We start from the raw sequence: 13,895 nt of genomic DNA, 5'->3' as shown, positions 1-13,895 counted from the left end.
AATTGATGAGAAAATACCAGTTTTCTTTCAAAATGAATTAGGAGGCTAGGCATAAATCTTCAGCTTCCTAAGATTACTAAATAATTAAAGTGTCTCAAACTTTAAGAATTATATGGAAATGGATCTCTTTCTCTCACACAAAGAATCATTGTTCTTGACAGGACATTAACAGCTAATGTGTCTTGAGTAAGTCTCTTGCATGGAAAAATTACAATTCTGAATCATGTCCTTGCAAATTTCACTATCAATCTAATAAATTCAATGAGAGAAAATGCAATTCATATTCATTCCCATTAAATGTTCTTCTCTCAAAGTTGAGAAACACACCATTTTTTTTAAAGGGACTCACAAGGCTGTCATCTGTCTTTGCATATATTCATGATCATTCACAAAACAGTCTGTTTTAGTTGAATGAATAATGATAGTTATTAATTCTGTGTTATTTTATTATATATTTATTGTAAATACATTTATGCAATTATACATTATTATACAATTGTATAATAGTAAATAAATTTGAAACAAAAGGTTTGTTTCTCTTGATGTTGGGGGGTACTCAGGGGTTTCATGGACTTGAGGTTGTGAACTTTTTTGTAACCATTTTCTAGTCTGTTAGTGAATTCATCACTGTGGAAGCATCAATTTTTAGAACTTTGAATACCTAGGTGACAGTGACTGTAGCCCTTAACAGAATATTTGCTGCAGTTTGGTTTCAAATAAAGACAGGCTTTTCGATTTAATTCAAGAAATAGTTACTGAATGTCTACCACGTGCAAGGCATTGTGCTAGGCTGGAACTTGAGGTAACTCCCTTAGCAGTCAAAATAATACTACCACCTCACTCTCCTCAAGCATAAACTCCTTCTACTACTATACTTCACAAAATTAAAAGATGATTTGCTACCTTGCGGAAAAAGCAACTGGGATAAAATAGTTTGGTTTTGATTATACCTCTAATGGTTTAGATCACATTGACTACTTACATCAGATAAGGAGGAGATTTTCATTACACTTTTAGAGTAATTTAACATCTCAACTTAAGTGACTAACATTTAAAATTTTTTGTAAGCTGTTGCCTTTCAGTATTATACAGAAAATACAACCTGGACAAAATGTCATCATATACGAAAGATAAAGTGGGTGGATTATCCCCCAGTAAATCTTTCATTAATAATTAACTAAGTAGTCTCTGCACTGAACATGTTACCATGTCCACAACCCTTACTGAAGAGGTGACCCAGATGACTACACTGTGTAGGATTTAAGGTTTCTCCTATCTTGTCAACTGGCCAGGGGTGGGCACCTGACCTGAGGACCAGACCCTTGGGTCCTTAATCTGGTCAGTGATTATGATGGAGTCTGGGATGAAACATGTGTTGAGCCCATCATCCTTGTTTATAGAATTTGAATTCGGAAAGAAAAACAGGTAACTGGTGATTCTCTAGAATGCAGCTATGAGGTTGAGAAAGTCAGTAAAAGGAGATGGATCTTGAGTCAAAAAGCATCGTGCAAGTCAGAGTTCTAGCTGGAAGTAATGTAGCTGAGAAAAGACCCAGAGCTGAGGAGACAAACAAGTCATAAGTTAACAACAGAGAACCAGGATAAAGTTCTCCTGACTCCTGCTTATTGAGGTCCTTAAAGCTGTATTAGAATCAGAATTATTCCCAGTTCCATCTTTTGAAGCTTCCCTGGTAGCTCAGATAGTAAAGAGTCCGCCTGCAATACAGAACGCCTGGGTTCGATCCCTGGGTCAGGAAGATTCCCTGGAAAAGGAAATGGCAACCCACTCCAGTATTCTTTCCTGGAGAATTCCATGGACAGAGGAGCCTGGTGGGCTACAGTCCATGGGTTCCCAAAGAGTCGGACATGACTGAGTGACTAACACATTCATTTATTCCATCTCTTGAGATCAGTGTTAACAACAGTCCCTGTTCTTAGGCTGATAATCCAAATTCCTTTTCACTGCATAATTAATCTTTTGATCCATTTGCAAATCTTCAATCTATGTTTCTGAATATATGATTTACCAAGCCTATGAAGATACACAGTGACTTTTTTGGAAATATTTTATCTTAAACCTAACGCAGGGCCTAGAAGGTAGGAAGAGCTTAATCATGATTGATATCATTATCCTCTAGGTCACTCTGATCAAATAAATTCATTTAAACTGGGTAACTTTCATGGTAATGGGGGTATGAATGACATCACTGTGGGAATTATTTAAAATCTCCTGGGTAACTAAAACTTGGCAGATTAGCTCAGTGAGTTGCTGGACATGGTATACTAAGACAGCCAAGTTGTTGCTGTGATGTTTTCCAGACCACCTGCCCTTGTGTGGACAGAATTTCCTATTATGTGGGTTCTAATGAAAGGGAAAATGCCCTTGTCCATTACAGAAGCTGAAGTGTGGGTGATAAGCCCTCTGGCTATGACCCCAGGCACCTGGGGAGTAGGCTAGTGACCTGGGTTGCCCATTTGACACCCAGGTCCTGGGATTCTGAATCTTGAGAGTGACAAAGACATAGGATCAGCTAGAGATGCGTGACAGCAGCAGTGCCATAGCTGCAGTGATCTGACCGGCCTGTTTCTGGGCGTGACTTTGGGGTGCTCTCAGACCTGGAGCCTTTTCTGATTCCGGTTTTCTGAGTCTAGGTCTCCAGCTTGGTTGATTCTAAGGATCGAGTTGAGTGACCTAAGGATTTTTTGTTTTTGTTTTTTTTTATTTCTTGATCAAGACTCAGTAGAGGGTAACCTAAGATTTTAGTGGGCAGTTTCTAACATGAATACTACCTTAGAAATCTTGTCATTTGGGTTAAGTGTCAGCACAAAACTCATTCAAAAAAGTAGTTTTTTTTTTTCTTTAAATTACTTTGTTTATTTGGGTCTTCCAGGTCTTAGCTCTGGCATGTAAGATCTGGTTCCCTGACCAGGGATGGAACCTGGGCCCCTTGCATTAGGAGTGCAGAGTGCTAGCCACTGGACCACCAGGGAAGTCTCAAAAGTTCATAGTTTTATACTTTAAAGTGGATCAGTATTTTTATCTTTGCATCTACCTATATATATATATATATATATATATATATATATATATATATACACACACACACACACACCCAAAACTGCTTAAAAAATCAATTTATAGAAACAACAGTCAAGCTCAATATAGAAATAGGCGCTAAACTTTGGAGGATCCAGCAACTTTGTGTAGATATTCTGAGACAGTTTTGCTGTCGTAATCCTCCACTTCTTTTGAGGCTTGATAACCATAAATAACTTTACAAAACTATTACAAAATAGGATTGACATTTTCTCTAGTGCAAAAGGTACTTTTAAGAGTCTGTAAGAAATGTCAGGGGAAGGACTGGACATACTGTCCTCTTAAAGGCATACTTTCAGAGCTTGAAAAGACTAGATTCTAATTGGAGCTTTTGTATGCAAAAAAAAAAGAAAAGAAAAAGTACTGCATATAACAATGAGAATTCTGATAATTCTTATAGAAAAAAACTACAAGTGATCTCAGACTGAAACACATCACAGGAATTGCTGCTTGAAGGCGTTTTTTTTTTTTTTTTTTTTTTGCAAGTAAAGAAATTTTAATTTTTAGTAATTCAAACATGGATATTTCATATGCTAAATATTCAGTTTCTCAATATTCAGCTTTCTCACTTTGGCATTTATTAACCACAACTCTTTATTACTTTGTGAATTTTACAAAGATGGTAAATAATATCTGTTGTGATTCTCTCGAAATTCAAATATCTCCAAGGTTTGATTACAAAAATTTGTCCTTGAAACAGTTACTTTTTGGTTTATTTTCAGTCCAGTTCTATAAGTCTAAGTGCATCCTCTAATTCTTCCAACTTTCCAAGCCAGATCTATCTATAAGGTCATGGTAGGATATTTCTCAATCAGATCTGAGAGAATTTATTAAATTCCCATAATCTTCTCCCAGATCTCTTTCTGCAATAATTTTTTGTAAAAGTTCATTAGGAAATTTAGAAAAAAAAAACTGATTAACAAAAAGCAAATAAAAATCACTAATTCTACTACAGATGGACAACCACTGTAATATTTTGGTATGTACCTTCCCAGTTTTATCTAGTGTGTGTATGTACAATATATATTTCAAAAAAGGACATGCAACATACTGTTTCATAATTTTTAAATTAAATTATATGTTTTTGGAATACCTTTGTGTCAAATGCCATTAGGTATTCTCTATCAGTTTTTAATTGCTTTCTAATATTTTACTGTGTATATATCTACCTCAGTTTATTTAATGAATTCCCTGCTCAATTTTTTAAACATGTGTTAAGTATTTGACACTTAAGATTTGGGTACTTTTAATGAAATAATGAAAATAATAAGTAATTTTTGAAAATAAATACATTTCTTCAAAATGTTTTATAAAAGCATATGACAGAAATAAATATCCTTTGCCATTGATTATAAAATTAGTTCTATGGAGGTCATGTGGGGCCAGTCATTTTTAGAAAGCTGAATTTTCCTGCAGCTTAGTTTCTTTAAAAAACACACAAACTCCCTCACATAGATAATAATTTGGGTTACCACTGTGCTTTGCTTCCTAACTACTTTAATAACTAAGGATTGTCATGATGAAAACAAGCTATTATTCTGGTTTATAATATTTGCCCTTAGACTAAATTAGATCTCAATTTTTTGTCTGCCATTAATGAGTTTTGTTCTTCCTGTGTTGACAGATACCAACTTTTAATTCCTCATCTGCTTAAGCAATATTCTTGCACATAATTTTTTTAAAGCACATTCTTGCTTGAGTCTAAAGAATACAGTAGATACTGTGGTTGTTGCTTTATTTTTAATATTAAGAGTGCTGATTTACCTATGTACTTCCAGACATTTTAATATTCTTCTTTAGAAACTGTAGGATGAGTTAAATTTTTAATATATTCCTTAGAGAGTAAGTATCTTGCTTTTTCTATTTTTTTTTTATACCTTACTTTTGAAATTCTGCATTCTGGCATCATATTAGAAGAAGAGTCAGATGCTTCCTGGCTAACTGGAATAGGATGTAGTCAGTGAAAGAGCCAAGTGGCAGGATGGAAAGACTGCTTACAAAACAAGTGAAACGTGAAAGGAGACAAGTTGGATCAATCAAGTAATTACACGAACGCCAAAATCTGATCTAAAATCACCACGGGACTTGATTGGAGGGCAAGAAATATGTTCAAGGATGAAAAGAATAGAACAGAACTACTCCAAGGTTAATTTTTTTTTTTTTACAGAACAAAAATTGTATGGAGATTCTCATATTCAGCTTCTCTGCTGAAACAGGCAGGCTGTTTTCTGCCAGTGCCTCAGCTTGTTCAAGTCCTTCTCACATATTAAAGTTTTACCTTTCATGGCTTCCTTACAGGAATTCGGGCTTATCCAGTGTCTTCCAAAGGGTTTTCAGTTTCCTACTTGGTTGCATTTGTTCAGAAGTCTTCTTCCTGTCCTCCACCTAAGCCTATTGATGTTCTACTTTTGCAAGTTTATCAAATCTAAAAGGCTAGTAATATGAAATGTACTCTTTTGAAAAATATATACTATTAAGAGAAAACACTCCCAAGAAGACTATAACAGAATTTTGTAGTCATCAATTGTAAGATGCATTGCAACTTCAGATATGTTAAATTGTGGGGAAAAAAATGTGCACCGTAGAATAGACAAAATGTAGTACTTTACAGCTTTTTCTCCCACCCCTTGAAAAAAAATCTGGATGTGTTTGCTTCTTCCTTTGAACATAACTCACCATATTTTGTCCTATACTGTAATTTTTTTAGACTTTAAAAAAAAAATCTCATGTTTTAAACCGTAAGTCACTTTAGCCAGGTCATATCTGGCTAATGCTAATGTTAAATTAAAAAGTGAAATCTCCACCTTATTAGATATCTTCAAGTTCTTCGAAAAGTAGATTGGAATACATTCCATGAATGGTCAGCACTGGCAAAAGGGCCCCTCCTTTTACACTTCACTGAGAGCAGCTATACACAGGACCTTAAACTTGAGTAATTAAATGGGAAAAAATCTAAGAATCGTAATGAAATTGTAGACTTAGAACTATCACTGGTATTCCAAGAAACTGACATAGGAGTTATGGTAGACAGCATTCTGAAGATAGCCCCAGTAGCTGCTTCAGCCAGAATTTGCTAGATATCAGAAGCGAGGGTTCTGGAGCAATAAAATAAAATAATAGCAGGCTTTTTCACTATCAGCAGTCATTCTGGCAATGTACTCAGAATAGTGCAAGCTGTTTTAGATACTGAATTTCATTAAAAACAACAAGGTATGTAGTTGTGGGGTTCTAAAAATGCTTCAAAAATGACCAGAGAAATGGATATCTTTTTCCATTATAAGGAAAAGAATAAAATACACTCCTCTTTAGTATGGATAAATCTGATCTAAGGCAGGTAGGAGCCTGTTGTTATTGTTCAGTTCCTAAGTTGTGTCCGACTCTGCGACCCCATGGACTGTAGCCTACCAGGCTCCTCTGTCCATGGGATTTTTCAGGCAAGAATATGGGAGTGGGTTGCCATTTCCTTCTCCAGGAGATCTTCCTGACCTGGGATCAAATCCAGGTCTCCTACATTGGCAGGGAGATTCTTTACCACTGAGCCACCTGGGAAGCCCCACGTACGATCTTAGATTATACAGTTAAAATAAAAGTAGAAATGGATGAGATAAACACAGACTTATTTATTGGGCTGCAGAATTGAAAGGGACCCTATGGTTGCTGTTCGAGTTCTGCTGCTTCCCTCTTGGCCACTTAGGTTCTAGTTAGAAAGCCTGTGCTTCTGGTCTGGAGGCCAAGGGAACAAGAAGATGTGAGGGCAGTCCATGGTTTGCCGCCTTTTGCCGGTTGTCAAGCTCAAGCTAAAAAGTTTGCCATAGCAATTCTCTCACTTGGGAAGTAGGCTTCTAATTTTTAATTTGTCTCATGGGATTAAGTACGGCCTATTGTGACAGGTTTCAGAAACACATTAAGACATATGAATTGAGAACATTTATGCAGTAAGATGAGAACAACAGGAATAAGACGAAGTGCCAGGGCATCTGATTTTAGGTTTTAAACTTTTAGCTAGGAAAGATAGGACAGTGGTTTGCTTATATTTGCTCCTGATTTGCTTAAATTTGCCACTAGAGTATAAGTTCCATGAGGTTAGAGATTTTTGTGTTTTGATCACTACAGTATTCCCATCACTTAAAAATAGCATCTGGGACTCTGTAGGTGGGTTAATAAATATTTTCTGAACGGGTGTTCCATACATGATTTTACCCTTGTAACTTTAGTAAGGATCATCTTAGTCTTAGTATTTTAAGGAATGTTACTTAATGTTTACCGTCTTTAATGTACTGATCTTAGAAATCTAGTTTTTAAAATATCTATAAAAATCAATTACTCAAGACCTTCTAATTCTATACACTTCCAAATTAACATTTTCTTTGATTTTGTTGATTCTAAAAAAAACTGAAATACTACTGTTAAGTGGATCTTAACCCTTAGAATATGGGACAATAAATAAAATTCAAAATGCAAGTTGGTGACTGCAATCATGAACTTAAAAGATGCTTGCTTCTTGGAAAAAAAGTTATGCTCAACCTAGACAGCATATTAAAAAGCAGAGACATTACTTTACTGAGGTCCATCTAGTCAAAGCTATGATTTTTCCAGTAGTCATACATGGATTTGAGAGTTGGACTATAAAGAAAGCTGAATGCTGAAGAATTGATGCTTTTGAACTGTGGTGTTGAAGACTCTTGAGAGTCCCTTGAACTCAAGGAGATCCAACCAGTCCATCCTAAAGGAAATCAGTCCTGAATATTCATCAGAAGGACTGATGCTGAAGCAGAAGCTCCAATACTTTGGTCACTTGATACAAAGAACGGACTCGTTGGAAAAGATCCTGATGCTAGGAAAGATTGAAGGCGGGAGGAGAAGGGGATGACAGAGAATGAGATAGTTGGATGGCATCACCGACTTGACAGACATGAGCCTGAGCAAGCTCTGGGAGCTGGTGATGGACAGGGAGGCCCGGCATGCTGCAGTCCAAGGGCGGGCAAAGAGTTGGACATGACTGAGCAACTAAACTGAACTGAAAATGCCAGTGATGCCTTGCAGTGTGACATTCCTAAGGCCATGATGATGAGTATAAAGTATTTAGCTTGAGATCATGGTTCCTCGCCCTTTGCACTATTGACGTTTTCAGCTTGTTCGTTTTTTGTTTGGAGAAGTGGGTGCTGTCCAGTGCATTGTGGGTTGTTTGGCAGCAGCCTTGGCCTCTACCATCTAGATGGCAGCAGCATTCCCCCTGTGCTGTCAACCAAAAGTGTCTGCAGACACTGTCAAAAGTCTTGTGGGGGTGTCAAAAATTGCCCTTGATTGAGACCACTGTTTGAGACTTTGGGGATGTGATGACAAAAGCTTTACCCCATAGAGAAAGTGATCAAAACACCTTAAGAATTAAGTACACGTTTCCTTTCAATTGCTAAGAAGATACAGAAAATTTGAACCTAATTAGACTTATTATGAGCACAACACCTATAATGTGAGAGGGCAGATTAATATCAGGATTTTATAAACCATGTAACCGTACTCCAGTGAGGTCATAGAACTTCAGAAAGAAAGAATTTTTAGAGTCATCTAGTATACACTCGATGGCACCCCACTCCAGTACTCTTGCCTGGAAAATCCCATGGACGAAGGAGCCTGGTAGGTTGCAGTCCATGGGGTCGTGAAGAGTCGGACACGACTGAGCGACTTCCCTTTCACTTTTCACTTTCATGCATTGGAGAAGGAAATGGCAACCCACTCCAGTGTTCTTGCCTGGAGAATCGCAGGGACGGGGGAGCCTGGTGGGCTGCTGTCTATGGGGTCACACAGAGTGACTTAGCAGCAGCTTAGCAGCAGTGTACACTCATTCAGTGAAACTGGCATCCTGAGTAGATAAATAACTTGCCTTGGTCTTATAGTTAGTAAGTGTCATCTTAACGAATGGTACCACCAACACGTGTTTAACAGTTGTCTGGAAGAAACAAGCATGTAGCCTTTACAGTTCCCAGTCTGATGTAGTGTAGTATATACAGGAAGGGACACATAGCTGGATTAGTGTCCCTAAACTGGTACAAGAAGAAAGCATCACATGATGTCGAGAAAAGAAAGAGAATTGGAGCAATAAACTAAAGGGACTTGTAAACCTGGCTGAAAATACAAACAGGTTCAAAAATTGCTTTACCACTTTCAGTGGTAAAGGTAGCACAATGTTATAAAAACTAGTTTTGAGAGTCAGTCTATCAAAAAACACTGAATGCACCTATTTATGATGTTTTATAGTGAGAGACCTTTTTTTAAATTTATTTTTAATTGAAGCATAATTGCTTCACAGTACTGTGTTGCTTTCTACCAAACATCAACATGAGATATGTTTTCCCCCCCTGAAACTCGTCTTTAAACTTGTACAGAAAAATCTGAAAGATACTGTGCTGTAACTCATGCAGACATGCCATTCACAGCAGCCTTAACCTATGTGTCAGTCAAGTGCCATATGTGGGCACATACAGCAGGAATACAGTCTTGACAGTTTATTTAAGTTTCCTAAGGGTCGCAAAGAGTCGGACACGACTGAGTGACTGAACTGAACTGAACTGAACCTAGATAGCATGTTAAAAAGCAGAGACATTACTTTGCCAACAAAGGTCCGTCTAGTCAAGGCTATAGTTTTTCCAGTGGTCATGTATGGATGTGAGAGTTGGACTATGAAGAAAGCTGAGCACGGAACAATTGATGCTTTTGAACTGTGGTGTTGGAGAAGACTCTTGAGAGTCCCTTGGACTGCAAGGAGATCCAACCAGTCCATTCTAAAGGAGATCAGTCCTGGGTGTTCTTTAGAAGGACTGATGCTAAAGTTGAAACTCCAGTACTTTGGCCACCTCATGGGAAGAGTTGACTCATTGGAGAGGACTCTGATGCTGGAAGGGATTGGGGGCAGGAGAAGGGGATGACAGAGGATGAGATGGCTGGATGGCATCACCGACTCGATGGACATGAGTTTGAGCAAGTTCCAGGAGTTGGTGATGGAAAGGGAGGCCTGGCGTGCTGCGATTCATGGGGTTGCAAAGAGTCGGACATGACTGAGCAACTGAACTGAACTGAACTGAAGCTCTGGTGAGAGGATCAGTAAATGAAAATATGCTATAAGCAATTATTACACTGAAAACCATCTTTGATTTCCCAAATATCAATGTTTAAGTAGCTCTTTTCCTTTTATTGATTTTAACCCTAGGTAAAATAGAATATCATTGTTTATCAAATAATAAGCTATAACTTTTTATTCCATTCATTTATTCATTAACCAAAACATTTAACTGTGTGTCTACAATGTACAGGCACTATGATGGCAGTGGGAATAAAGTAGTTCAAAGGAGAAACAGGATCTGTGCACGCCAAGAAAGATTATCCCACTGAGGAATAACACTTAGATCAAAGTTTAACCATATCACACAGAGTGCGACAGTGATACGGAGTACGTGGCGTTCAATCTTAGATTCTTTTTCATTATTGGACTGACTGAGGAAACAACAAAAACAAAAAAAAATTTCAAATATGATAATATGAATGGGTGTATCTGACTTTGGATTAACCTTACTTTCTAAAAAGTAGAAGGATTTTAAAGAGAAACTGGTAAAACTCCATGAAATGAGCACATAGTATTTCATTTAGAATTCGCCACAAAGAAATTTAAATAACATTATTTAATATTTAAATTTTATTTAAAAAATTACTTAAATTTAAGGAAGTTAGCTTAAATAATAGCCCTAAGATTATACTGCTGGTTAGTAGTAAACCAAGAAACTAGGATTCAAAAGTAGGCAATCTGATTCTAGATTTCTACTCTTACCGCCTATGCTTGGTTGCCTAATTTTGAGGACTGAGTAAAATGAAAGAAAAAAATTACAATAGAAAACTAAAGTTGGAGAGAACTGACAAAAGCAAGTAACAAGAAGATTATAGTCTATGAAACAAATTTTAAAGTAAATAAAGCAGCCATTGTATATATAAATCAAAATAACTCATGGACTACACAATTTTATAGACCTTTAATGTTTAAAGAAAACAAAATTACTAGCATATAAGTAATTTCAATATTTTAAGAAGGTTAAAGAAAGCTAAAGATTTAGCCAAATTAACACAATCTAGAGGTTAAGAGATTTACTTTCAGCTTTGCAGAGAAATAACAGAAGTCAAAAAGGGTACATGTATGTATTACAGTAGTGGGTTGTCTATGAAAATCATTTTTTAAAACTTTTAATTTTAGATTAACTTTTAGCTGATCAGCAATGTAAAGATAGTTTAAGGTGGACGGCAAAGGCAATCAGTCATATGTATACATATTCATTCTCTGCCAGAGAATCACTTTTATTTTATTTTTTACCTGATGGAGTGATGTCCTGAAGTATAGTCCAGTTTTCCAAATTTTTGTGTTCTGTAGCCATGCTTCTCCATGACATCCATCCATGTTGTATAATTTGGATCTAAGCCCTTAAAGTTATTCCAAGATTCTGTTAAGTGAGTGAAGAGCCCACTCCACATTGCTGGTGGAAAAAAAAAATGGGATCAGTGTAAACAAAGCTTAACAATTTATTTTGATGACTGAGACAATTATACCAAGAGAGAAAAGAGATGACTAGTTCAGAGCTCAGGCTCTGCAATAAGATATACCTGCATTAGGTGTTTTACCTAACATTTTTTATTGTTACCTCGTTTTATTCAGGGGAAAACTGAAATGAGTTCCTATTTCCGCTTTACAGGTGAATCTCTAAGGCTTACAGGTCAGGTTGTTTAAGGTAAATAGATGGAATTAAATATAAAGCCTATCTTACTTGAGTTTCTTTCAATCATAAAAATAATCACTATGTATTTATTGGTCAACTTTCCACGTTGGTCAAATGAAGTACAGATCTCATTTTCCCAAAATTCCCAAGGATTTTCCTTGTTTCTTGTCTTGTTACCGGCTTGCCACAAAAAAGTTAAGTGTACTTTTTAGTTATGTCTTCTCTCTTATTTTCTACAGCTATGATTGTTTAGTCAATAAATCTTTTCCCAAATATTAACAGGACTAAACGGAGAAATAGACACAAATACTAGGAGACTTCAATACCCCCACTTTCAACAGCAAATAGATCTTTCAGACAGAAAATCAAAAAGGAAACACTAGACTACCTGTTAGAACAGATGGACTTAACATTTTCAGAACATTCCATCCAAACACACAGAAAGTACATTCTTTTCAAGTGCAAATGAAATATTCGCCAGGAATATCATGTTAGGTCATACAACAAGACTGAGTAATTAAATTTACTAAGACTTAAATTCTTAAGAATTTAAGAAATTTAAAAATCAATCAAGCATCTTTTCTGACCACAATGATATGAAACTAGAACCAATTACAAGAAGAAAAATGGAAAACTCACAAATATGTGGAGATTAAGCAACATACTCCTAAACAACCAATGGGTCAAAGAAGAAAAGAGAAAAAACAATTTCGAGACAAATGAAAATGAAAATACAGCACAGCAACACAAATGGCATGCAGCAAAAAGCATTTCTAAGAGGGAAGGTCATAGCTATAAATACCTTTCTGTGGTATCAGTAGTAATGTTTCCTCTTTAATTTCTTAGTCCTTTCTTTTTTTTGGAAAGTATAGCTAAGGATTTGTCCGTTAAAAAAAAAAAACCTTAGTTTTATTATCTTTTCTGTTGAGCTTTTAGTCTCTACTTCATTTATTTCCACTTTGATCTTTGTTTGTTTTCTTTCTTCTACTAACTTTGGGCTTAGTTTGTACTTTTTAAAAAATCACTTGCTCTGCAGCAATGTTCCAGTCATTGACCTTGGTCCTGGGGACACAATGTTAGTAAGGCCCCAGTGTGTGGGGCTTAGCTTTGGTAGTTACCTCATTGTTGCTGCTTTTGTGGGAGGTAGCACTATGGCTATATGTTGCTATAAGTGCTGTGTGATGCACATAAACCTGATCTGACTGATTCAGCTCATGAAAATGTTCTTATTCTCTCTAGAATATGGTGTATACCTTAAACTAACACAGTGTTTTATGTCAATTGTATCTCAGTAAAGCAGGGAAAAAAAGCCTTTTCTCTTTTCTGTGTACACATGTAGTAGGGTTGAATCCTTTTCTCATCTAACAAAATGCTTTCTTCATGAGAAGTGGAATAGGGTATCACCTGGCATTGAATCCCAACACTGCTAGCCCTTTGATAAGTTATATAACCTTCCAGTACTTTAGTTTTCATCTGCAAAATGTTTATAACAACAATTTCCACTTTGTGACAATGTGGATAATTATATAAATTAAGACCCGCAAAGGCAGTTAGAATATGGCCAGGCACGCAGTAAGAATGCAATATATGTGAGTTTTTATTACGATTATTCCCTTCTCTTTGTTCTAACTGTTCAAAATAGACTTCTTCCAGGAAAAGGATCACCTAACATTTCTGAAATCTTTAGCGTTCCTTGAGCACTTTTAAAATCCATTATCTCACTTGATGCTAGAACAGCCCTGTGAGGGACACAGCGCATACAGCATTCTGCGATTAGGAAACGGAGGGGCGCGCCTGACATAGTCCATTGAGGACCGGAACCCAGTCCTCACCTCACCCCAGGACAGCTCTCATTCCACTTGCTCAAAAAAGAACAAAAAGTGAACAAAAGTGTTTGTAATACACCTGGTCCTTCATCATGGAAACATCATTTATAATACACTTCAGGTTTCTTTTAATCATCAGTGATTATATAGTTGGTAGTGCTGAAAACGTAGTCACAAAATAAAAACATGTGGCTCAAATCATGCAGAATATGATGTCAGG

General features: G+C 36.5%; 2 protein-coding genes across 5 annotated transcripts in view; one reads left to right on the top strand and one right to left on the bottom strand.

The window, feature by feature from the left end:
- SKIC3 (SKI3 subunit of superkiller complex) overlaps nt 1–13,895 on the top strand; it is a 144,218-nt gene that overhangs the window by 17,839 nt on the left and 112,484 nt on the right. The gene's annotated exons all lie outside the window — the stretch shown is intronic.
- Nucleotides 1–13,895, bottom strand: part of ARSK (arylsulfatase family member K) — a 54,860-nt gene that overhangs the window by 31,596 nt on the left and 9,369 nt on the right. For both annotated transcript variants that reach the window (XM_024994365.2, NM_001035400.1), the window contains 1 exon segment: nt 11,450–11,609. In XM_024994365.2, the coding sequence (XP_024850133.1) occupies nt 11,450–11,609 (160 nt within the window).

The sequence above is a fragment of the Bos taurus genome, chromosome 7 (genome assembly GCF_002263795.3).
Source record: "Bos taurus isolate L1 Dominette 01449 registration number 42190680 breed Hereford chromosome 7, ARS-UCD2.0, whole genome shotgun sequence".
In the NCBI taxonomy this organism is placed as follows: Eukaryota; Metazoa; Chordata; class Mammalia; order Artiodactyla; family Bovidae; genus Bos; species Bos taurus.
The sequence above is the reverse complement of the archived record's forward strand: the minus strand, read 5'-3'. Positions and strand labels throughout refer to the sequence as shown.